The sequence below is a fragment of the Podarcis melisellensis genome (assembly GCF_964234715.1).
Source record: "Podarcis melisellensis genome assembly, chromosome: 8".
Classification (NCBI taxonomy): domain Eukaryota; kingdom Metazoa; phylum Chordata; class Lepidosauria; order Squamata; family Lacertidae; genus Podarcis; species Podarcis melisellensis.
The window spans coordinates 13,907,316-13,932,536 of record NC_138540.1 but is presented as its reverse complement, the minus strand read 5'-3'; the positions used below and the strand labels follow the sequence as shown (position 1 = coordinate 13,932,536).

Sequence of the window (25,221 nt, the reverse complement as noted above, 5' to 3'; positions counted from 1 at the left end):
ATCAGATCAGATCAGATCACACTGATCTTTCTTGTCAACTGTTTTTAAATATTGTGTCTTTGAAATCACTGTGACTTGCCCTGGTACTTCATAGGGAAGTGTGACTGAGCAGTGCTTTTCTTGACACAGCGACTGGATCTCCTCGGTCCAAAAGTTCAGCTTTTTGAAACACAAAAACACAGTTCTAAACAAAGTCACAGAAAAGAGAAAAGCAGCTGATGTTTTTGCAGTTTGCTTTTGGAAAAGAGTGGACAGTGCTTTGAAGACGCAGACCCCATCGGCACTTTAATTTTAAAGCTGCATTGTACCACTTTAAACAGGATTTCCCAGGATTATTTGTTTGGAAGCCATGAATAATAATAATTATTATTATTTATTTATACCCCGCCCATCTGGCTGGGTTTCCCCCAGCCACTCTGGGTGGCTTCCAGCAGAATATTAAAATACAATGATTCATCAAATATTAAAAGCTTCCCTAAACAGGACTGCCTTCAGATGTCTTCTAAAAGTCCAATACAGTGGTACCTTGGGTTAAGTACTTAATTCGTTCCAGAGGTCTGTTCTTAACCTGAAACTGTTCTTAACCTGAAGCACCACTTTAGCTAATGGGGCCTCCTGCTGACGCTGCGCCGCCAGAGCACAATTTCTGTTCTCATCCTGAAGCAAAGTTCTTAACCTGAAGCACTATTTCTGGGTTGGCGGAGTCTGTAACCTGAAGCGTATGTAACCCGAGGTACCACTGTAGTTGTTTATTTCTTTGACATCTGATGGGAGGGCGCAATGACTGCTTAAAGAGGTACGATACAGCTTTAAATGTACAGCGCAGATGAGGCCTAACTCTTGATTTGTCCCCGTGCCTCCCTGCCAACCAACACCATTTGCAAACCTCTGTTTGGTTTCTTCACAGGCAAGATGTGGGTGGAGTTGAATCCGCCTCTGCCTTCGCTGACCGTTGTGCTGAGGACGCTGGCCAGCGAGGGGTCCAGGTGAATGGCAGTTGTGCCCACCGGTGTCGTTGACTGCCCAGGCGAGTGGTCCAGGCAGCGTTCGTCCTGTGTTGTTGCCCCTTTGCCCAGAGGGACCTTGTTTAACTTGGCACAGCTGGGGGTGGGTGAGAAGGAGGGAGAGAAAAAAACAACCCTTTTATCACATGTGGTGGACCTGTCCCAAGGTGAAGGACTTCTGGGAAATGATATATAATGAGATGAAAAATATGTTGAAATATACATTTATAAAGAAACCAGAAGCATTTTTACTGGGTAGGAAGTGATATAAACAGGGAAAGAATGTAAGCTGTTTTTATCATAGCTGACAGATTTGAAAATAAGGGACCAGCAGCCTCAAAAATAAGGGGATCAGCAGCCAAAATAAGGGATTTTCCAAGCACAGGTATGTTCAACTTCTGAGCCCCTCCGAGCCAAAGGCAGAAAGCCCAGCCAGTAGCCAAACGAAGCCTCAAGCGGTGGTTCCCACAGCGCAGCAACCCGGCAAAGGGGATGCAGCAAGGAAAACCACTGGCACCTCTCCGCTGGGAAGCGCTGAGCAAAGGCGAGTCCCCAGGCAACGCGGCCGATATGATCGGCAGAAGGCATGCAAGCTCCACCCCCCAGTGGTTCTTAGACTCCTTATTGGGTGAGCAACGCAGCCAAGCAACACAGTTGGAGCCTCCCTCCTCCCTGGTTGGCAGGGAGGGAGGGAGAGGAGCTGCTTCCTTTGAAACCCGGGAAATTTAAGGCACATCATCAATAAGGGACAGCTGCGGGACACGGCGCTGGGATAAGGGACTTTCCCACCAAATAAGGGACGGTTGACAGCTACGGTTTTTATATGCAATGACAGCAGCAAGAATATTATTGGCACAAAAATGGAAGCAGGAAGAATTACCCACGAAAGAAGAATGGAGGATGAAATTCATGGACTATGCAGAATTAGATAAACTAACAGGAAGGATTCGAAATCTGCGGGACCAGAAATTCACAGAAGACTGGTGTAAATTTACAGACTATTTGAAAAGTAACTGTGATGATCAGACTACGTTTGTAGGTTTGCAAAAGGTTTTGTGAGGTGAATTATTGGAACTATTGCAAAAATGGATAAAGGGGAGGATGGTTAGTTAAGATAATTAAAGGCAATATGAATTTAATGGTGGATCATCAGAGGTGCTGATGGGGAATTCGTGGAAGGGAACCGGGGTCGATCTTAGTGTGGGGAAAAATTTAAGTTGAGAGACGGTGGAATATACAGTAAAGGGAAAGTGGTTATATAAGATGAATTAAATTGAATATTGGGCTAATTATAATAAGTTTAAAATTTGGGGTAAGAACTTGTGGAACTAATCTAATGGAAATGGAATACAAGAGGGGGAGGGGTGGGGAAGTCCTGGAAAGATGTTAATGAAAGTAAGGCCTTAAATGTAAATGCTTCTTTTTTCTTTTTTCTTTCATGTTTTGAACTTTTTGGAAATTTCAATAAATATGATTATTTTTTTAAAAAAGAGGTGCTGATGGAAGTCCAAAAAAAAAAAAATTGTATAAGTGGTGAAGTTTTGTGGTATGTATTATAATTTATATGTTAAAATTGATAAAAAATTATTATTAAAAAAAGGAATATTAGGTCTTGAATTGCCCAAGAAAGATGTAAAGGTATTTTTGTATACCACAACTGCTGCTCAAATTTTAATAGCTAAGAAGTGGAAAACACAAGAATTACCAACTGTGGAAGAATGGCAGATGAAGATGATGGACTTTATAGAAATAGCTGACCTCACTGGAAGAATCCACGACCAGAAAGAAGATTGGAAGAAATTTAAAGACTATTTGAACAAATATTGTAACATTAAAAATCAGAAGTTACCTGAAAGTACTAAATAGGCCTAGGATTAAATTAGGATTTAATTAAATAAATGAGACTTAGAATGTTAAGAAAAGCTAAGAAATTGGACTATAATTGGAATATTGTTTTTGAATAATGATATTGGAAAACTGCTACATTCAGTTACAAGGAAATTCAGATGGGAGGGAATAGAGGAAGTCAAGCAATACGTTTATGAGGTTGGAAGTTTAGTTAATTAACTAATTTGTATTGCTTATGTGTTTGTTGTTATATCTTTTGTTGTTACTCCTTTTATTTGTTCTATTTCTCTTTTTATTTTTGTTTCATTTGTTTTACAGTATGTGTTATATTTGTATGAAATGCAATAAATATTATTGTAAAAAAAAAAAGAGGGGAAAAAACCCAATACAACAAGGGAAGTGTTACAAATGACCCTGTAAGGTAGTCCACTGGGTTTTAGTTTTTATCCGCAGGATAGGACCCTCTATAACAGGCACCGCCAAATTCGGCCTTCCAGCTGTTTTGGGACTACAACTCCCATCATCCCTGACCACTGTTAGCTAGGGATGATGGGAGTTGTAGTCCCAAAACAGCTGGAGGGCCACGTTTGCGGGTGCCTGCTCTATAAATACACACTAGATACAGTATTGCAGAGGAAGTTATCACTCACTTGGTGCGAGGCTTGCAGATTTGGGTGCTGGAATCTTCATCAGAGAACGTACCCGAAGGGCATTCTTCACAGATGGTATCTGTGTCAGGGGTGCCTGATGAAAATAATGATAAAAGACTACTGTAATTTAGGGACGCGGGTGGCGCTGTGGGTTAAACCACAGAGCCTAGGACTTGCCGATCAGAAGGTCAGCGGTTCGAATCCCTGCAACGGGGTGAGCTCCTGTTGCTCGGTCCCTGCTCCTACCCACCTAGCAGTTCGAAAGCACGTCAAAGTGCAAGTAGATAAATAGGTGGCAGGATCTCCCCTGCCACCCAATGGCAGAACACGTTTTCCCCCGAAGCAAAATCCTGACAGGGTCTCAATTTCTTTACAATATGATAATCTTTATTGTCTCATACAGAACAACGAAATTGAAAAAAATCTACATCAGACATTCAAAAACCAACAAACCTGCTATCCCAGCTATCCCAGCCTGGTTAACCCCCTAAAAGCTCTGGTACCCCCTAATCAAATACTCCCACAGAGACTACCTTATACTGCGTTTAAAACCAAAATCGCATTTGGATAAAAACTGTTTCTCAGGTGGCTAGTCCTGGTCTTTATAAACCTATACCTTCTTCCAGAAGGCAGAAGCTGAAAGAGATCATTTCTGGGGTGTGCACTATCCAGCACTATCTTATGACACCTGGTTCTTATGACACCTGAAAACGTAGATTTGATCCAAGGTGGGAAGAGTGCACCCAATTATTCTCTCCACCGTCTTTACAACCCTGGACAGCATTGTTTTTCCCCTGACTGTGCAGCTCCCAAACCACACACACAGACCATCAGTTAATACACTGTCAACAGTACAATACATTCTCAACAGTACCTACCTTTGGTCTTGACCCCAGAGCCCGGCTTGCAAGTGGTCAGCGGGACGCAGGTAATACAGGTGCCCGTCGACGGCTCCTTACAGTACCATCCAGACTGGCATTGGCACTCTCGGTTGGTATGGTTGGTGCAAGGACGTTTTTCTACTAGGTGGCGGTCTGTTGGAGAGGACCCAAACAGATGCTGTTTTAGTCCACAACGCCCCTGCAAGGTAGGTTAGGCTGAGAGGTAGCGACTGAACGAGACCTGCCCAGCGAGCTTTGTGGCCAAATGGGGATTTAGACCCAGATTCTAGATCAGGGTGGTCTAACCTCAGGAAAAACTTTCTAGGCATCAGAAAAAAACAACAACCTATCTGACGGTAAGAGCTGTTTGACCGTGGAACGGTCCCTCTCTGGAGGTTGTGGACTCTCCTTCCTTGGAGGTTTTTAAACAGAGATTAGATGGTGCTGGAGGAGACTCTTGAGAGTCCCATGGACTGCATGAAGATCAGACCTATCCATTCTGAAGGAAATCAGCCCTGAGTGCTCACTGGAAGGACAGATCCTGAAGCTGAGGCTCCAAGACTTTGGCCACCTCATGAGAAGAGAAGACTCCCTGGAAAAGCCCCTGATGTTGGGAAAGATGGAGGGCACACAGAGAAGGGGACGACAGAGAACGAGATGGTTGGACAGCGTTCTTGAAGCTACCAGCATGAGTTTAACCAAACTGCGGGAGGCAGTGGAAGACAGGAGTGCCTGGCATGCTCTGGTCCAGGGGGTCACGAAGAGTCGGACACGACTAAACGACTAAACAACAACAACAAGAAGGCCATCTGTCAGAGATAGTTTAGCTGAGATTCCTGCATTCCAGAGGGGTTCGACTAGATGGTCCTTAGGGTCCCTTCCAACTCTACAGTCATTACAACTCTACAGTCACTACAGTCTACAGCTTATACGCAGGGATCGGGGCCCCCCCCCCGTGGGGGGGCAGCACCCTGTTGCAACAGTTGAATAAAGATCTGGCTTACTAGCTTAAGGACTCTATACGGGCTCTTAAAAGTAAAGGTAAAGGGACCCCGACCATTAGGTTCAGTTGTGGACAACTCTGGGGTTGCGGCGCTCATCTCGCTTTATTGGCCGAGGGAACCGGCGTACTACGGTACTTCCGGGTCACGTGGCCAGCATGACTAAGCCGCTTCTGACGAACCAGAGCAGCACACGGAAATGCTGTTTACCTTCCCGCCGGAGCGGTACCTATTTATCTACTTGCACTTGACGTGCTTTCGAAGTGCTAGGTTGGCAGGAGCTGGGACCGAGCAACGGGAGCTCACCCCGTCGCGGGGATTCAAACCGCCAACCTTCTGGTTTAACTCACAGCACCACCCGCGTCTTATGGGGCTCTTAGGTACCCCATAAGGGAAAGGGAGCAGTATTTTTCTTACAACATGCTGAAGTCTTTACCACGGACTCTGACACTTGAGGAACTGGGCTGGTGCAGGAGGAGGCGAGCCCAGGCGCCAGTCGAAAAGGCAGTGTGCTGCAAAGGGCACCGGGTGCCCGGGGGCAAATACCTGGCAGGCACTGTTTACAAGCCTCGCAACGGGGCGTGACGTGTGCGTCGTTCAGGTAGTGGTCGGCTCGGCACAGGTTCTTTTTGCAGTCCGTGAGATTCGCAGGGCAAGTCACAGTCTGGGTGTATCCTAAAAATAAAATTAAAATGGAGAGGAGGCCGCTCATAACCCAGTCCCAGGGCCTTGCAGATCCCACCGTCGTAAGATTATAGGGTTGGGTAGGACTCTTTAGTTTTTGCCAAGCGTGGCTTTTCTGCCCATTTAAAATTTGGTTTATTGTCTCGTGAGGATGATGTTGCGGTAAGACAGGCCAGCTGCCTGTTAAAGCCCCTGGTAAACACATCTCTGCTGCCACATATTTTTGATCAGAATACAGTGGTACCTCGGGTTACGAACTTAATTCGTTCCGGAGGTCCGTTCTTAACCTTAAACCGTTCTTAACCTGAGGTACCACTTTAGCTAATGGGGCCTCCCTCTGCCGGCGCGCGATTTCTGTTCTCATCCTGAGGTAAAGTTCTTAACCCGAGGTACTACTTCCGGGTTAGTGGAGTCTGTAACCCGAAGTCTTTGTGACTCGAGGTGTTTGTAACCCGAGGTGCCACTGTAAAAGGAGAGGTTTTTAATTAAAAGTTTGCTTCCCATGCAGCAAGTTTCAAAATTGTAGTTCCTGAGAGATGCAGGATCCTGAACTTTATTAATCCATGGGTGGGAGGCTCCTTTAAGAGTTGATGACACCCAGCTCTACCTCTCTTTTAAATCAGAACCAGTGAAGGCAGTGAAGGTCCTGTGTGAGTGCCTGGAGGCGGTTGGAAGATGGATGGCGGCCAACAAATTGAGGTTGAATCCTGACAAGACAGAAGTACTGTTTTGGGGGGACAGGGGCGGGCGGGTGTGGGAGACTCCCTGGTCCTGAATGGGGTAACTGGACTCACAGCTGTCCAGGGAGGCGCAGGTTAATTCTGTGTCCAGGGCGGCTGTCTACCAGCTCCATCTGGTCCGCAGGCTGAGACCCTACCTGCCTGCAGACTGTCTCGCCAGAGTGGGACATGCTCTAGTTATCTCCCACCTGGACTACTGCAATGCGTTCTACATGGGGCTACCTTTGAAGGTGACCCGGAAACTGCAATTAATCCAGAACGCGGCAGCTAGACTGGTGACTGGGAGTGGCTGCCGGGACCACATAACACCGGTCCTGAGAGATCTGCATTGGCTCCCAGTACGTTTCCGAGCAAAATTCAAAGTGTTGTTGCTGACCTTTAAAGCCCTAAATGGCCTTGGTCCTGTATACCTGAAGGAGCGTCTCCACCCCCATCATCCAGCCTGGACACTGAGGTCCACCGCCGAGGGCCTTCTGGCGGTTCCCTCATTACGAGAAGTGAGGTTACAGGGAACCAGGCAGAGGGCCTTCTTGGTAGTGGCGCCTGCCCTGTGGAACGCCCTCCCTTCAGATGTGAAGGAAATAAGCCTCTATCCTATCTTTAAAAGACATCTGAAGGCAGCCCTGATTAGGGAAGTTTTTAATATTTAATGCTGTATTGTTTTTAACACTCGATTGGAAGCCGCCCAGAGTGGCTGGGGAAACTCAGCCAGATGGGCGGGGTATAAATAATAAATTATTGCTATTATTATTATTCCCTCCCTCCACCAACACGACTCAGGAATCTCCTTCCCCACCTTATAGGGGGAGTGTTAGGTCCTGCAAAGCCTGTACCTGCTGCTTGCAGTGGCATACCCAGGCTGAAACTGACCAACTACAGGAAAAACAAAGCCTTAAAAGGGGTCCTGACCGGATTATACATCTCTATTTCAGCACCCAGGACTGGAAGGGGAACACCCTTCTATTTAACGCCAGCCCCTGACGCCGCGCCGTTCAAACCCAACATAAAAAAGAACCGTCAGAAGGAGAAAATGTCAGAAATTTCCTCTAGAAAGACAGTAAAAACACCCCCCACCCACAGAGTTCTCTTAAGTTCCTCGAGGGGAGTTTTGGGGCTTGGCTGCAGAGTTTGCAAACTTTGGTGAGTCACCCAGCTCACCTCAGACAGCCCCCCAAAAGCACCATATTTCCGGAGGGAGGGAAGCTCCCCCTTCTGGCGTGACAGACCACATCTCTCTGGTTTTTATGAAGAAACCACAACTAAGACTGCTCACATCGGTTTCTGCCAGTTCAATAACTAAAGCACAGCAAAATCTCCTTGCCCACATCTGCACACCCGACCACTTCGACCCGCGGATCTGGCCCTGTTACAACTGCTGCATAGCAGTTCCTTCCACATTTGCAAGAACTGCATCTTTTAGTGTGGCAGAAGCAGCACTTTGGAACTCCCTGCCACATGACATCAGGCAGCCGTCTTCGCTGTGCTTTTCTCGGCACCTGCTAAAAACATCCTTGTTCAGACGAGCGTGCCCAGATGTTTAGAACGCGTGTTTTTAATTTGTTGCTGGTTTTAATTCCGCCCTCCCAGCGATCTAATTGCGTCTGCTAATCATCTTACTGCTTTGTTCTTCTTGTCAACCACCTTAAGGTTCTCTACAGCCAAGCGGTATTCAAGTTTCATGAAATAAATCTGAGAGAATAAATAAGGAGGAATAATGATATTTAAACTCATTTCCTATGTTGCACTTTTACAGTGTTATGAGCTCACCTGGGAACAGGTGCTGGGAGGGGGGTAGAAAGCCAGTCAGCAAAGGGTTAAGGACCTCGGGCCAGAGAGACATGCGTGGCCCTCCAGGATTCTCTCCCTGGCCCTCAGAACTCTCTGCAGGCCACACCCTCTTCTAACCAGGCCACACCCTCTTCTATCCAGGCCACACCCTCTCATTGATCCTGCTTCCTGCCCCAATAGATTTTGCCAGACTGGAATGTGCCCTTTGCAGATCCCCTTAAACTCTATGATTCCAGAGGTACTGACCTGAGGGGCACTGGTAGCAGCACCGTAGGGGTTCTTTGTTGGACCCGATGACCAGTCCCAAGCAAGGCAAATGACCCAATCCCTAGAAAGGCAGAAAGACAAAAGCCATAATTAAAAGATGAGGGGCTGCATGTTTCTCCTGTGTTGAGAAGGGCAGAGTCTGTGCTTCTAAATACATCCAAAAGAATGCACAAGACATTGAAATATGGTGGAACTCTCCACATAATGACCAGGACTTGAGTGTTGTTTCTCAAAAGAAAGGGGAAATAGTTTCAGACGCGGTTTCAGGAGGGGGAGATGACTGGTGGTTTTGTTGTGGTTTCTATTTTGATTCCATTTGAGGCCTTAAAAAGAATGGTGGGGGGCCAAAACAGCTGATGGAACTCCCTGCCACAAGATCTGGCAAAACCCACGTGCTTTAGAAAGGGTTAGACAAATTCATTAGCCCCTAAGAAAAGCCTGGTTGCTGGATCAGGCCAGGCAGTGACCCCTCTAGTCCAGCATCCTGTTCCCCTCAGTGCTCATTCCTGACCACCAGCTCTGTTTGCTAGTGCTGATGGGATTTGCAGTTCAGCAACATCTTGCGAGCCAAAGGTTCCCCACTCTATCATGTCACTCGCCTTTTCTCTAAACTAAAAAGCCTCAGACGCTGCAAACTTTCCTTGCAGGGAACGAAAGGAACATTCTGGAACCGGCGTAAACAGAAAGGCGTACAAAGCCTTAGTCACAAACTCGTGCAGTGTGCAGCAGCTTTTACTCTCGGGGAAGCAAGCGTAGGATTTCAGCCACCGTGAAGCATATATTTCTTTTTTAGTCCAAAATTATTTTATTAAACTTCAAGAAATTCCACATACAATTCCAATACATGTTTTTAAAAAATCCTTATATATTATTGACTTCCCACCCCATTTTCTAGGATGCTTTTCTTATCGCCTCTTTGCTGCATCTCGTCTTCTCCCCTCATTTTACATCATAACAACACAATAGTCTCTCATTCTTTCTGTTGCTCATAATTCAAATCCTGCTCGCCAATTCATCAAACCATAACATTCCGCGAAGCATTTATTTCTGAGACGTCTCGTCTCCTTCTTTGGCCCTCAGAGAGCCCCGATTCTGGCTCACCCGTAAGAGAAAAGGTAGGCCGTTTCTCTAGATTCGCCTCGGAATTAAAGACGCTGAGTTTGATTTTTCTGGATGACTGGAAAAGTTGAGACTTGAGTCGAAACAAGACATACTATCAAGAAATGAAAGGGGTTGGTAGCAACAGACGTGACATTTCAATCCCTCAAAAAAAAAAAATTGAGGTCAGTTTGGCAGAGATTGTAAAATTATGACACAATTGTAGACATATGTGTGCATCTTGAAGACTTGGGCAAGTTTATCTCCTTCTCTGCTGTTCCTCAGAACCAAAGGAGAGTCTGGCTGTCAGATCAGACTGACGCATAGCTGTCAACTTACAGATTTGAAAATAAGGGACCAGCAGCCTCGAAAATAAGGGATCAGCAGCCAAAATAAGGGATTTTAGTCAACCAGCAGCCAAACGAAGCCTCAAATGGTGGTTCCCACAGCGCAGCAACCCGGCAAAGGGGATTCAGCAAGGAAAAGCACCGTCACCTCTCTGCTGGGAAGCGCTGAGCAAAGGCGAGTCCCCAGGCAACACGGCCGATTTGATCGGCACAAGGCATGCAAGCTCCACCCCCCTAGTCGTTCTTAGACTCCTTATTAGGTGAGCAACGCAGCCAAGCAACACAGTTGGAGCCTCCCTCCTCCCTGGCCGGCAGGGAGGGAGGGAGAGGAGCTGCTTCCTTTGAAACCTGGGAAATTTAAGGGACATCATCAATAAGGGACAGCAGCGGGACATGGCACTGGGATAAGGGACTGTCCCGCCAAATAAGGGACGCTTGACAGGTATGGACTGAGAACAGCCCTTCAAGTCAAGCAAAGGTGCCAACTAGACTGCCTGGCTACCTCGCCTCAAAAGGGATATTGCTGAGGTGGAAAAGGATCAAAGTTATCGAGGAAGGATGGATCAATTCCCCTATGAAGAAAACTTGCAGGGCTTGGGCCTTTTCAGTTCAGAGCAGTTTGTTTCCCCAGCTTGGGTCTCCAGCTGTTTTTGGACTACAACTCCCATCATCCCTAGCTAACAGGACCGTGGTCAGGGGGTGATGGGAATTGTAGTCCAAAAACAGTCGGCGACCTGAGTTTGGGAACCCTGGTTTAGAGAAAGGGCAAGAAAGAGGTGGTATGATAGGCAGGAGATACCTGCCACCAATGTGGACTGTTTTAAATTGTTGTTGTTTAGTCATTTAGTCATGCCCGACTCTTCGTGGCCCCATAGACCAGAGCAAGCCAGGCATTCCTGTCTTCCACGGCCTCCCGCAGTTTGGTCAAACTCATGTTGGTACCTTCGAGAACATTGTCCAACCATCTCATCCTCTGTCGTCCCCTTCTCCTTGTGCCCTCCATCTTTCCCAACATCAGGGTCTTTTCCAGGGAGTCTTCTCTTCTCATGAGGTGGCCAAAGTATTAGAGCCTCAGCTCACGATCTGTCCTTCCAGTGAGCACTCAGGGCTGATTTCCTTCAGAATGGAGAGGTTTGATCTTCTTGCAGTCCATGGGACTCTCAAGAGTCTCCTCCAGCACCATAATTCAAAAGCATAGGATTAGCCAAATTCATGGAGGAGGCGAGGGCTATTGAGGGATCTAAGATGTTTCTGCTCTGCCTCCACAAACGGGAATGTTGTAAACAAAAATCTGCCCTTTTTTTCCTTATGGGGTATCTAAGAGCCCATATAGGGTCCTTATGTAGGTTCCCTATTGGTAGGAGAAAATAACAGAGGCCAACCAGAGAATACGGAGAAGCAAAACAGCTAGTAAGCCTAATCTTTATTGATCTGTTGCAATAGGGTCCTCACTCACCACATGCAGGAGGGAGGAGGGACCCAGAACAATGGTGTGCAAGCCCTTATATAGACTTTTGAAATTGCTACCCTGTAGATCAAGACCACCCCCAGAAACATCATATCTACCGGTACATCACAGAAAGGGCGGCCAACAGCAGAAATCTGAGTGCTTTGTTTACCTCCTGTCTGCCCGGTTACCTGTTTAATGGTCACTTGATTGGATTGCCTGGGAAGCCTGGCCAGTCTTTTGTAATAATAAATACTTAGTTCCTAAGAATTATGGTGCTGGAGGAGACTCTTGAGAATCCCATGGACTGCAAGAATATCAAACCTCTCCATACTGAAGGAAATCAACCCTGAGTGCTCACTGGAAGGACAGATTGTGAAGCTGAGGCTCCAGTACTTTGGCCACCTCATGAAAAGAGAAGACTCCCTGGAGAAGACCCTGATGTTGGGAAAGATGGAGGGCACAAGGAGAAGGGGGCGACAAAGGACGAGATGGTTGGATAGTGTTTTCGAGGCTACCAGCATGAGTTTGACCAAACTGCGGGAGGCAGTAGAGGACAGAGGTGCCTGGCGTTCTCTGGTCCATGGGGTCACGAAGAGTCGGACACGACTAAACGACTAAACAACAACAAGTTCCTAAGCCAGGTCAGGGTCACACCCTATTCATATCTTAAATGTGCCCTTAAGACAGGATTTGTGAGGAAAGAGACAATGGGAAGGTTTCCCAATTTGACCATGCAGAGAAATAATGGAGGTCAGTTTGGGAATCAAAAATGGTTCCAGGTCGGTCTTCCTGTGCTGATCTATGTACGTGCTTGGTTGGTACACTTATGAACATTTAACATATTTCTGAATTATGGTGCTGGATGAGACTCTTGAGAGTCCCATGGACTGCAAGAAGATCAAACCTCTCCATTCTGAAGGAAATCAGCCCTGAGTGCTCACTGGAAGGACAGATCGTGAAGCTGAGGCTCCAATACTTTGGCCACCTCATGAGAAGAGAAGACTCCCTGGGAAAGACCCTGATGTTGGGAAAGATGAAGGGCACAAGGAGAAGGGGACGACAGGGGACAAGATGGTTGGACAGTGTCCTCGAAGCTACCAGCATGAGTTTGACCCAACTGCGGGAGGCAGAGGAAGACAGGAGTGCCTGGCGTGCTCTGGTCCATGGGATCAAGAAGAGTCGGACACAAACAACTAAACAACAACAAGACCTCAAAATTCCTATCACAGGAGGCAGCAATGCTTCTGAAGACCAGTTGCTGGAAACCACAGAAAAGGAGAACTGCTCTTGTGCTCGGATCCTTCTTGCGGGTTTTCCACAGGCATCTGGTTTGCCACTAGGAAAACAGGAAGCTGGACTAGATGGGTCCTGATCCAGCAGGCTCTACTTATGCACTTACGTTCTCTGTGGGAAAACAGCAAGTAGGACTTGAGGACCGCTGCGCTCTCCCCGTTTGCAACTACCAACAACTGGTATTTCAGGTCAGGCTGCTGGTCCACCCTGCGGAGATTTGGTTGTCAAATCCGACAGCTCTTCCTGCCATCAGGTGATGTTTTCTGCATGGCTTTGATGTCTGAGAGAAACCCTCTTCTGCCCGAGGGCCATGTTCCCTCCCTGGAAGCCTCCCAGGGGCCACATGACAACGGTGGGTGTGACAAGACATTCGTCGCTTTATAATAATACCGTGGTACCTCGGGTTAAGTACTTAATTCATTCCGGAGGTCCGTACTTAACCTGAAACTGTTCTTAACCTGAAGCACCACTTTAGCTAATGGGGCCTCCCGCTGCTGCTGCGCCGCCAGAGCACGATTTCTGTGCTCATCCTGAAGCAAAGTTCTTAACCCAAGGTACTATTTCTGGGTTAGCGGAGTCTGTAACCTGAAGCGTCTGTAACCTGAGGTACCACTGTAATTTATTACTTATACCCCACCCATCTGGCTGGGTTTTCCCAGCCACTCTGGGCAGCTCCCAGTAGAATATTAAAAGTACCATCAAACATTAAAAACTTCCCTCAACAGGATTGTCATCGGATATCTTCTAAAAGTCAGGTAGTTGTTTATTTCCTTGACATCTTACAGAAGGGCTTATCACAGGGCGGGCGCCACCACCGAGAAGGCCCTCTGTTTGGTTCCCTGTAAGCTCGCTTCTTGCAGGGAGGGAACCGCCAGAAGACCCTTGGAGCTAGACCTCAGTTTCCGGGCAGAATGATGGGGGTGGAGACCCTCCTTCAGGTATACAGTGGTACCTCAGGTTAAGTACTTAATTCATTCCGGAGGTCCGTTCTTAACCTGAAACTGTTCTTAACCTGATGCATCACTTTAGCTAATGGGTCCTCCTGCTGCTGCCGCACCGCCGGAGCCCAATTTCTGTTCTTATCTTGAAGAAGAGGAGTTTGGATTTGATATCCCGCCTTTCACTCCCCTTCAGGAGTCTCAAAGCGGCTAACATTCTCCTTTCCCTTCCTCCCCCACAACAAACACTCTGTGAGGTGAGTGGGGCTGAGAGACTTCAGAGAAGTGTGACTGGCCCAAGGTCACCCAGCAGCTGCATGTGGAGGAGCTGGGAAGCAAACCCGGTTCACCAGATTACGAGTCCACCGCTCTTAACCACTACACCACACTGAAGCAAAGTTCTTAACCTGCAGCTGGGTTAGCGGAGTGTGTAACCTGAAGCGTATGTAACCTGAGGTACCACTGTACTGGTCCGAGGCCATTTAGGGCTTTCCAGGTCAGCACCAACACTTTGAATTGTGCTCGGAAACGCACTGGGAGCCAATGTAGGTCTTTCAGGACCGGTGTTATGTGGTCTCGGCGGCCACTCCCAGTCGCCAGTTTTCCCTCCTCCATCCATCTCTGCGCACATCAAGGCTGTAAAATCTCCAGGGGAAATGTGCAGTGGGGCGGTTGCTGGCAGGCCAGATTTGGGCTCTTCTGCGAAGAGGCCAGGGATCAAACCGGGAAATCTTCCGCATGCCGAGCTCGTGGCCTCTCACCAAGCCACGGGTCTTCCCGTCTGCTGTGGCTCTGCGGGACTTTTCTGCGCTCTATTTACCTCCTCATTTCAAGAGCTACGAATGAGGCTACCTCGGTTCAGTTTTGACCTGGTGTTTACAGTCAACAAGTGTTTTCATTAATTAGGCATGATCTGCATTTGAACACACAGCTGGTTATTAGCTCTATTAATAGCCCTGCCTGTGCATCGGCTGGTGGCAAAAAAATTTTGAGCAAAACCCACCCACTTGTTCCTTGATGTTTCCTGTTAAGGCAAGGGTGGGAAGTCCGAGGGGTTTCCATCTGGGCCATTTTGGGGAAACCACTGCCTAAATTCAGATGCAGACTGTTTGAACGTACAAAATATAGAGTTGGGAGGGACCCTGAGGATCTTCTAGTCTGACCCCCTGCAATGAAGGACTATATAGCTATTCTTTTACAAGCTTTATAGACCCCAGTAAGATTTACTCCTTGCCTTTTTCATTAGAGATATGTGAGCCAAGCAAGAGAACTTGGGAGATCCATTACTGTTCCTAGATTGATCAGTGGGAGTAAGCAGCTGGGAAGCGGATTCTGGCTAAACACCAGACTTCCAAGATGCCAGATATTCACCCTTGAAACGTTTGGTGCTAAGAACGGGGACTCATGGAGAGTTGCAACAGGCAGCTTTCACTAAAGAGGGAGTTGCCTGTCGCAACTCTGTACAAGTCCCTGTTCTGGGCATCGATGGTAAGGATTTGCAGGTTTAGCCAGTGGACCAAAATGAAGCATGCATCTGTTATCATAAGCTTGGAGCTGTGTGTGCTTTTTTTTTAGTTCTCCCAGAAAGTGCTATTCAATAACAAGGGGACGGGGTAGGGAGGGCTCACCTCTGTATCCCATTCCACTCATGGACCCAATCCAGTCCAGTCTCCTCCCGAAACAGCTGGATTCCCTAATGCTCTCTGGAGTCGCCGTAAGTGGTTAAGCAGGGCGCTGCGGTCAGAGAGGAACGGGGCTGAATCGACCGGGGTCGCAACTTGCTGGCTGTTGCCTGCAACCTTGGTATTGTCACCACCACACTCCAGCCAGCTGAACTATCCAACCTCTAGCACTCCAGGGTTGCAGGCAGGGTTAGGTTGAACCTGGGGCAATCTGTGTGCAAGGAAAGTGCTCTGCCACTGTGCTGCAGCATTTCCTCAAAAGGACAAGCAAGATTCTAGTCCTCATGGTTGCAAATAAAGGGTTGGTACAATCGGAATGCGAAGGTAATGCAGGTGGCCACAGAGCCTAGGACTTGCCAATCAGAAGGTCGCAGTTCGAATCCCCGCAACAGGGTGAGCTCCCGTTGCTCGGTCCCTGCTCCTGCCAACCTAGTAGTTCGAAAGCACATCAAAGTGCAAGTAGATAAATAGGTACCGCTCCAGCGGGAGGGTAAACGGTGTTTCCGTGCGCTGCTGTGGTTCGCCAGAAGCGGCTTAGTCATGCTGGGCACATGACCCGGAAGCTGTATGCCGGCTCCCTTGGCCAATAAAGCGAGATGAGCGCTGCAACCCCAGAGTCGGTCACGACTGGACCTAATGGTCAGGGGTCCCTTTACCTTTATCTTTACAATCGGAATGCAGGAAGCTGCCTTATTCTGAGTCAGGTCATTGGCCTACACTGGCTGGCAGGAGTGTTGTTCCCAGCCTTATCTGGTGATGCTGCCATTGGAACCTTCTGCACACAATGTAGATCAGGGGTCAGCAAACTTTTTCAGCAGGGGGCCGGTCCACTGTCCCTCGGACCTTGTGGGGGCCAGTCTATATTTTGAAAAAAAATAATGAACGAATTCCTATGCCCCACAAATAACTCAAAGATGCATTTTAAATAAAAGCACACATTCTCCCCAAGTAAAAATACCAGACAGGCCCCACAAATAACTCAGAGATGCATTTTAAATAAAAGGACACATTTGACTCATGTAAAAACACGCTGATTCTCAGACAGTGCACAGGCCGGATTTAGAAGGCGATTGGGTCGGATCCGGCTCTCGGGCCTTAGTTTGCCTACCTATGGTGTAGATGCTCTCCCATTTGAACTGCAGCCCTTTCTCAGCTCTAAACTGGTGTGTCAAAGGTAGCTGGAGGGTTACTGCACAATTTCTCAGATGTGGTCGGGTGGTTTTTGCAAAGAGCGTGCTTGGGGTGGGGACTGGGGAAAGCCGATTCAGAAAAGTGAGGGGTGCAGTTTTCTGCCTGCCGGCCAAGTCAATTCCCAAATGAGGACAGGAGCTGTTGTCAGCCGGCCGGTTTCCTGGTCTCGCCACTCATCTCTTGCAAACTGAAATTTTCTGAATCAGCCTTCTGGTTTCAGTGTCCTCAGAAAAATATTAGTGAATGAGTCATTTTCGGGCTGGCTTAGCCAGTAAGGGAGCCAAAGATGGCTGGGTTTCCTGCCCCCAGGAGAAAGAGCTGCTGGGTTGCACAAGATCCACAGCAACAGCTGCACGCGCAAGGTTTCGCTGTTATGCACACATGCCAGGAGGCGGACGGACACCGGCCCGTTCCCAGCCACATTAAAGCGCTTGCTCGCAGCTCCGTCCGCAGCAAAACCGCAAGAGGCAGTGCGGCACAGTGGTTAGGGTGCAAGCGTGCTAGGACGTGGGAGAGACCCAGGTTCAAATCTGCCATTCAGCCATGAAGCTCATTAGGGTGACCTTGGGGCTGTGATAGGAATTTTGAGATCTTAGATATGTTAAATGTTCATAAGTGTACCAACCAAGCACGTACATAGATCAGCACAGGAAGACCGACCTGGAACCATTTTGATTCCCAAACTGTCCCAAACTGACCAAATGTTTTCTCTGCAAGGTCAAAGGAAAATGGAAAAGACTCCCCATTGTCTTTTCCTTCACAAATCCTGTCTTAAGGATATGTCTGTGTTTGAATAGGGTGTGAGCCTGTGACCTGGCCCAGGAACTATGGTAAGTATTTATCATTACAAAAGACTGGCCAGGCTCCCCAGGCAATCCAATCAAGTAACCTGCCAGACAGGAGATAAACAATGACAGGAGAAAAACAACATTGAAATTTCTGTTTTAGACGGCCTTTTTTGTGATGTAGGTGTGATGTATCTGAGGGGTGGTCTTAGGTTACACCCCTTCTGTGATGTATGTATGATGTTTCTGGGGGTGGTCTTGATCTACAGGGTGGCAATTTCAAAAGTCTTTATAAGGCCTTGCATGCCATTTTTCTGGGTTCCTCCTCTCTCCTGCGGGTGAGGGGAGCACCCTGTTGCAACAGATCAATAAAGATCAGGCTTACTAGCTGCTTTGCTTCTCAATATTATCTGGTTGGCCTCTGTTATTTTCTCCTACCGATAGGGAACCTATGTAAGGACTCCATATGGGCTCTTGGATACCCCATAAGGGAAAAGGGCAATTTTTGTTTACAACAGGGCCAGGAACTGCCTCTCTCGGCTTAGCCTACTTTGCAGGGTTGTTGTGTTGGGATTAAGTGAGGAGCGCGGGGGGGGGGCAGCATACCCCACCTTGAGCAATTTGGAGGGACAGAAATGGAATTTAAAAAAATAAAGCCATGTTCGAATAGCCCGGGGGTGTGCAGTACGAAAAGGCGGGGAACCTTAGGCTCAAAGGTCTCTCCCCCCCCCCCAGTTTTCTATGTGGGCCTTGGAACTCCCATTGCCCAGGCCATGCCCCCCTCTGGGCTTTCTCCACACCCTCCATGAATGCTTTCCCATGTCCTTGAACTGTGATCATACCTCTTGCTTCCCCGAAGTTTACTTGGAGGGTTCAGCAGTGGCGTAGCGTGGGTTGTCAGCACCCGGGGCAAGGCAAGTAATTTGCACCCCCTAACCCATGGATTTGCGCCCCCTAACCCTAACCCCCTGATGTTGCGCCCGGTGCGGCCGCCCCGCCCGCCCCCCCACGCTACGCCACTGGGGTTCAGCAGTAAAGCATCTGCCGGAATAAATCCTTGAACTGTAACAACAACATTTATGTCCTGCCTTATTTATTTACTTATTCATTGCACACACACCCCCCCCATTTTTTTCCAAAGGAGCTCAAGGCGGGGTCAGTGTTTCTTTCTCCCTGTCATCATTTACTCTCAACCACAACCCTGCGAGGTAGGCCCCTAAAGGTCACCCCAGTAAGCTTCATGGCTGTGTGGGGATTCGAACCCACGTCCTTCACAGGTCCTAGCCTGGCACTCTAACCCAGGGGTCAGCAAAATATGATAGTTGAAAACCCCCTACATCAACAAACTTTTTCAGCAGGGGGCCGGTCCACTGTCCCTCAGACCATGTGGGGGGGGGCAGATTATTATTTGAATGAATTCCTGTGACCCACAAATAACCCAAAAGGTGCATTTTAAATAAAAGGACACATTTTACTCATGTAAAAACACCAGCCAGGCTCCACAAATAACCCAGAGATGCCTTTTAAATAAAAGGTCACATTCTACTCATGTAAAAACACGCTGATTCCCGGATTTAGAAGGCTGGTAGCTTCGAGAACACTGTCCAACTATCCCGTCCTCTGTCGGCCCCTTCTCCTTGTGCCCTCCATCTTTCCCAACATCAGGGTCTTTTCCAGGGAGTCTTCTCTTCTCATGAGGTGGCCAAAGTATTGGAGCCTCAGCTTCAGGATCTGTCCTTCCAGTGAGCACTCAGGGCTGATTTCCTTCAGAATGGAGAGGTTTGATTTTCTTGCAGTCCATGGGACTCTTAAGAGTCTCCTCCAGCACCATAATTCAAAAGCATCAATTCTTCAGCGATCAGCCTTCTTTATGGTCCAGCTCTCACTTCCATACATCACTACTGGGAAAACCATAGCTTTTACTATATGGACCTTTGTTGGCAAGGTGATGTCTCTGCTTTTTAAGATGCTGTCTAGGTTTGTCATTGCTCATAGATTTGTTCACAAAGGACTACAGTCTTTGAGCTGAAAGCATGTAGTCACCCCTGTAACGAAGACCTCCACAGAGAGGGATCCTTTATGCCTTTCCTCTCCTTGATGTATTGCACATCTGGGCTTGAGGAATCAGGCCTGGAAGTTTTCTTGCATGCAGAAGGTTCGATTCCCAACGGCTTCTCCGGGTAAGCCTGGGAATGTCTCCCCCCTGAAACCCAGGAGCGCTGCTGCCAGTCAGAGTAGACGATACTGAGTTGGATAGACTCATTATCAGGTAGCTTCCTCTGTTGCTTTTAAATCAGCCCTATATTCACAGCCATGAGGACTAGAATCTTACGTTATCTTTTGAAGAAGCACCATAGCATGGCAGCAAAAGGAGCTGCCTGCTATTTCTGTGCAATACCCAGACCTAACCCTAGATGTGGGACACAGGTGGCACTGTGGGTTAAACCAGAAGGTCGGCGGTTTGAATCCCTGTGTTGGGGTGAGCTCCCGTTGCTCGGTCCCTGCTCCTGCCCACCTAGCAGTTCGAAAGCACGTCAAGTGCAAGTAGACAAATAGGTACCGCTCCGACGGGAAGGTAAACGGCGTTTCCATGCGCTGCTCTGGTTCGCCAGAAGCAGCTTAGTCATGCTGGCCACATGACCCGGAAGCTGTACGCTGGCTCCTTCGGCCAATAAAGCGGGATGAGCGCTGCAACCCCAGAGTTGGTCACGACTGGACCTAATGGTCAGGGGTCCCTTTACCTTTAACCCTAGATGAGCAGTTGTTCACTGCTAAGCGGCACTCGGCACACGCTCCAGGGCACTCTCGCCTAGCTTAACATTTCACACCTCTGCAAGTACTTCAAGTACAGTGGTACCTCAGGTTACATACTCTTCAGGTTACATATGCTTCAGGTTACAGACTCCGCTAACCCAGAAATATTACCTCGGGTTAAGAACTTTACCTCAGGATGAGAACAGAAATCGCACGCCGGAGGCACAGCAGCAGCGGGAGGCCCCATTAGCTAAAGTGGTGTTTCAGGTTAAGAACAGTTTCACGTTAAGAATGGACCTCCGGAACGAATTAAGTACTTAACCCGAAGGACCATTGTACAGTCATGGTTGGAGGGGTTGCCATGTTCTCTCTCCCGCTAGGGCTCTTGCGCCTTTAACAAGCCAGACCAGATATCTTCGATCGAGGGTTTCTAACCTGTAGACCAGGCTTCCTCAAACTTGGCCCTCCATATGTTTTGAGACTAGGGTTCCCATCATCCCTGACCACTGGTCCTGCTAGCTAGGGATCATGGGAGTTGTAGGCCAAAAACATCTGGAGGGCCGACTTTGAGGAAGCCTGTAAACCAGACATCGAAGAGCCTTGCTTCCCAGCAGCCAGCCATCTCACTGGTCAGCAATGTTTGGAGAGCCACAAATCTGCACCACCCACTCCTGCTTAGACACTGAGGCTAGAAAGGCTCCGAATATTTTAAAAAACCACAATTCTGCTGTTAAGTGGATATCTTAGATTAGATTAACAGAGATGTACTGAGCATGATTAATCTTGTGTTGCACCCCTTATATGATGACTCAGCTGTGTGCATGTCGGGGCTGTGTGCGAACCCTCCTGACCCAGGGTTTGCTCAGCGACTGGTCAAAAGAGCTGAATATGTTTAATTTGGGAATATGTTTAGCCTGGGAGTCATTTTGGACTCACAGCTGTCCATGGAGGCGCAGCTCAGTTCTGTGTCCAGGGCAGCTCCATCTGTACGCAGGCTGAGACCCTCTCTGCCCGCAGACTGTCTCGCCAGAGTGGTGCATGCTCTGGTTATCTCCTGCTTGGACTACTGCAATGCGCGCTACATGGGGCTACCTTTGAAAGCGACCTGGAAACTACAACTAATCCAGAATGCTGCAGCTAGACTGGTGACTGGGAGCGGCCGCCGGGACCATATAACACCAGTCCAGAAAGACCTACATTGGCTCCCAGTACGTTTCCGAGCACAATTCAAAGTGTTGGTGCTGACCTTTGAAAGCCCTAAACGGCCTCGGTCCAGTATACCTGAAGGAGCGTCTCCACCCCCATCGTCCAGCCTGGACACTGAGGTCCAGCTCTGAGGGCCTTCTGGCGGTTCCCTCCCTGCGAGAAGCGATGTTACAGGGAACCAGGCAGAGGGCCTTCTCTGTAGCGGCACCCGCCCTGTGGAACGCCCTCCCACCAGATGTTAAACAACTATCTGACGTTTAGAAGACATGTGAAGGCAGCCCTGTTTAGGGAAGTTTTTAATGACTGGTGGTTTAATGTATTTTTAATCTTTTGTTGGAAGCCGCCCAGAGTGGCTGGGGAAACCCAGCTAGATGGGCGGGGTATAAATAAATTATGATGATCATGAAAATTATGATGATGATGAAAATAAATGAATTCGGAACTACAGTGGTACCCCGGATTACATATGCTTCAGGTTACATACGCTTCAGGTTACAGACTCCGCTAACCGAGAAATAGTGCTTCAGGTTAAGAACTTTGCTTCAGGATGAGAACAGAAATCGTGCTCCAGCGGCGTGGCAGCAGCAGGAGGCCCCATTAGCTAAAGTGGTGCTTCAGGTTAAGAACAGTTTCAGGTTAAGTACGGACCTCCGGAATGAATTAAGTACTTAACCTGAGGTACCACTGTATTTTAATACTTTGATGGAAGCTGCCCAGGGTGGCTGGGGAGACCCAGCTAGATGGGTGGGCTATAAATAATAATAATAATAATTTTTTTATCATCATCATTATTATTATTATCATCACTGTCTCCGACCATGGAACAAAAAAAATTCCTTCCAGTAGCACCTTAAAGACCAACTAAGTTAGTTCTTGGTATGAGCTTTCGTGTGCATGCACACTTCTTCTACCTATCTGTAATCCGACCATGGAAGGAACACATAGCCATCGAGCATAGCCACGAGCCATCGCTAGCCCCCCCCCCTCCGTGCATTTGTCACTGCCTCCTGCAGCAGCCAGTTCCACAGTTTAACCACACGCTTCGTGTCCTTCCCCTAAAAAGTGATGCAAGATCCCAGTCCTCATTGCTCAGAGAAGGGAGTCTGCCACCGAGTAGTGCTCAAACAACCTTGCGATGGTTGGAATCTCAGCTAAAGCACCCATGACACGTGGCCATCCAGCCTCTGCTCAAAAACCTCCAAGCAAGGAACTTAAAAGTCCCGACTGATTCCCCCCGCCACCGCCTGGAGCGCGGCGCCACCACGTGCGCCCGATCCAAAGCCGCGCGGATGCCTCACCTGGGAAGGCGCCGCCGCGACCTTCTGCAGAACCAAGTGGAGGAACAGCAGCCACGTAGGGCGACTCCAAGCACCCATGGCGACTCCGGGTCTCTCCCCCCACTTCTTCAGAAAAGGGAGGTGGGCAGAGCGCAGGCTGCCCATCTGCCCGCCCGGCGAGGAGAGCGCAGGGCGCAGGGACCTCTCCAAAGCGCGCGGGATCTGCGCCGGGCGAAAGAAAAGAATAAAATCAACTACGGGGTTGGGGCTGCGGTTAACCTCAGGACTCCGCCCCGAGGGGCCTGCATGCAATTAACATTTTTAAAATTAAAAAAAAAAAACCCATCCTCGCCTGAGAACGTGGTTTCCAAATCACACATCAGAGGCGCTTACCGGTAGCTTATCTCCCGCCTTTCCCGTTATCTGCCTCAGTTTGCCTCCTGTGAAATGGGGACAAGCCTATCCAGGGTTGACCGGTCAGGTGTTTTTTGGGGTGTTTTCTTTTTTAACGCCCCTTGTTTTTGCACTCTTTTAAACCAAGAAGTGTGCGCGCGTGCGAGAGAGGGAATCTTTGGTCCTCGCAGATGCAGCTGGATTTCAACCCCCAGCAAGCCAGCATGAGCAATGGTTAGAGTGCGGAGTGTGTGTGATGGGAGGTGAAATCCGGCATTATTTAGGGAGGGTCATCGGTGTTTCGCCTGCCGTGGCTTAAAAGGTAGCTGAGGTCTGCCGGCTGCCTGCTGGTCTCTCCGGCTTGCAGAGTTGTCACCTGCTATTATTTTTTCCAGATAAGGTTGCGCGTAAAGAAACAGAAAAGTGCTATTTAGAAGCCCTCTTTAGTAGGGGAAGAGCTGTGCTCAGTGGTGGAGCACCCGCTCTGCATGCAGAATGTCCCAGATTCAACCCCCCCCCCCCAGCACCTGCCAACTAACACCCTGGAGAGCTGCTGCCAGTCCGTGCAGACACCACTGGGCTAGATGGGACCAAGGGTCTCATTCCGTGCGAGGCAGCTGCTTTGTTCTCTCTCGCCCCCCCCCCCCCGCAGCAAGTAATCTCATGGCAGGCAGCGTGTGGCAAGGCTGGACTGAGAACACAACTATTCGGGTGTTATTTTCATTTCTTAAAGGGTTTTTTTTAGGGGGGGAGAAAGTCACGCCTTTTTTAAAAAAAGCATCGCTATTAAATGACTCTGCCTTTTGTAATGTGTAAGATCACACACACCCTGAGAACATTTATGCTTAAGCGATATGCATGTAATGAATAGCAAGGGTTAATGACTGGTCTGGAGCAGTCTCATAGTTGGCTGTGGGTTCATTTATTTAGTAATGCAAGCTTGGGGGGGCTTTCCCTGCTGGGTCAGACTGAAAGGGTCCAGCGTCTTGGTCACACAGTGGCCAACCGGGACCCGAGCTTTAAGACCACTTACCTGCAGCCGTTCACCGCCAAAACTGTCATTTGGGGGTAAACTGCCTCTAAATATGGAGGCTCTATCAATTTGGTTGTAGCTGACAGCTGGGAGAAAAGCAATGACAAACTTAGACAGCATCTTAAAAAGCAGAGACATCACCTTGCCAACAAAGGTCCGTATAGTTAAAGCTATGGTTTTCCCAGTAGTGATGTATGGAAGTGAGAGCTGGACCATAAAGGCTGGTCACTGAAGAATTGATGCTTTTGAATTATGGTGCTGGAGGAGACTCTTGAGAATTCCATGGACTGCAAGAAGATTTCTGAAGGAAATCAGCCCTGAGTGCTCCCTGGAAAGACAGATCCTGAAGCTGAGGCTCCAGTACTTTGGCCACCTCATGAGAAGAGAAGACTCCCTGGGAAAGACCCTGATGTTGGGAAAGATGGAGGGCACAAGGAGAAGGGGACGACAGAGGACGAGATGGTTGGACAGTGTTCTTGAAGCTACCAGCATGAGTTTGACCAAACTGCTGGAGGCAGTGGAAGACAGAAGTGCCTGGCGTGCTCTGGTCCATGGGGTCACGAAGAGTCGGACACGACTAAACGTCTAAACAACAACAACAACGACTGCTGGGACCAGTGGTCCTGCCCTAAGGACATAAAAGCCTGAGCTTAGAATCAAGAATTATAGAGTTGGAATGGGATCTTTTGACCAACACGGGGTTTGAACCCACAACCAGGACATGAGTGCAGCGCTCTCCAGACATGTGATTCCCAGCTGCTGGTATATCCAGATTTTGTCCTTGTTCTTCAGGAAATTTCAGGAATTGTATCTCTGGGAGGGGGTGGTAGGATAAGGGATCTGCTAATGGCACAGCAATAAAACTGCTGGCCTATTCGCCAAGCTAAGCAGGGTCTGGTTTGGTTTCAAAT

General features: G+C 48.4%; 1 protein-coding gene across 1 annotated transcript in view; it reads right to left on the bottom strand.

Moving 5' to 3' along the window:
• TNFRSF8 (TNF receptor superfamily member 8) overlaps positions 1-22,995 on the bottom strand; it is a 31,376-nt gene extending 8,381 nt beyond the window's left edge. The window contains exons 1-6 of the mRNA XM_081923706.1: positions 22,906-22,995; positions 8,843-8,924; positions 5,931-6,059; positions 4,381-4,536; positions 3,503-3,596; positions 887-1,101 (exon numbers count right to left, since the gene is read on the bottom strand). Coding sequence (XP_081779832.1) covers positions 887-1,101; positions 3,503-3,596; positions 4,381-4,536; positions 5,931-6,059; positions 8,843-8,924; positions 22,906-22,983 — 754 coding nt within the window. The 5' untranslated portion in view covers positions 22,984-22,995. The remainder of the gene's footprint in view (positions 1-886; positions 1,102-3,502; positions 3,597-4,380; positions 4,537-5,930; positions 6,060-8,842; positions 8,925-22,905) is intronic.
• Between the last annotated feature and the right edge of the window lie 2,226 nt (positions 22,996-25,221).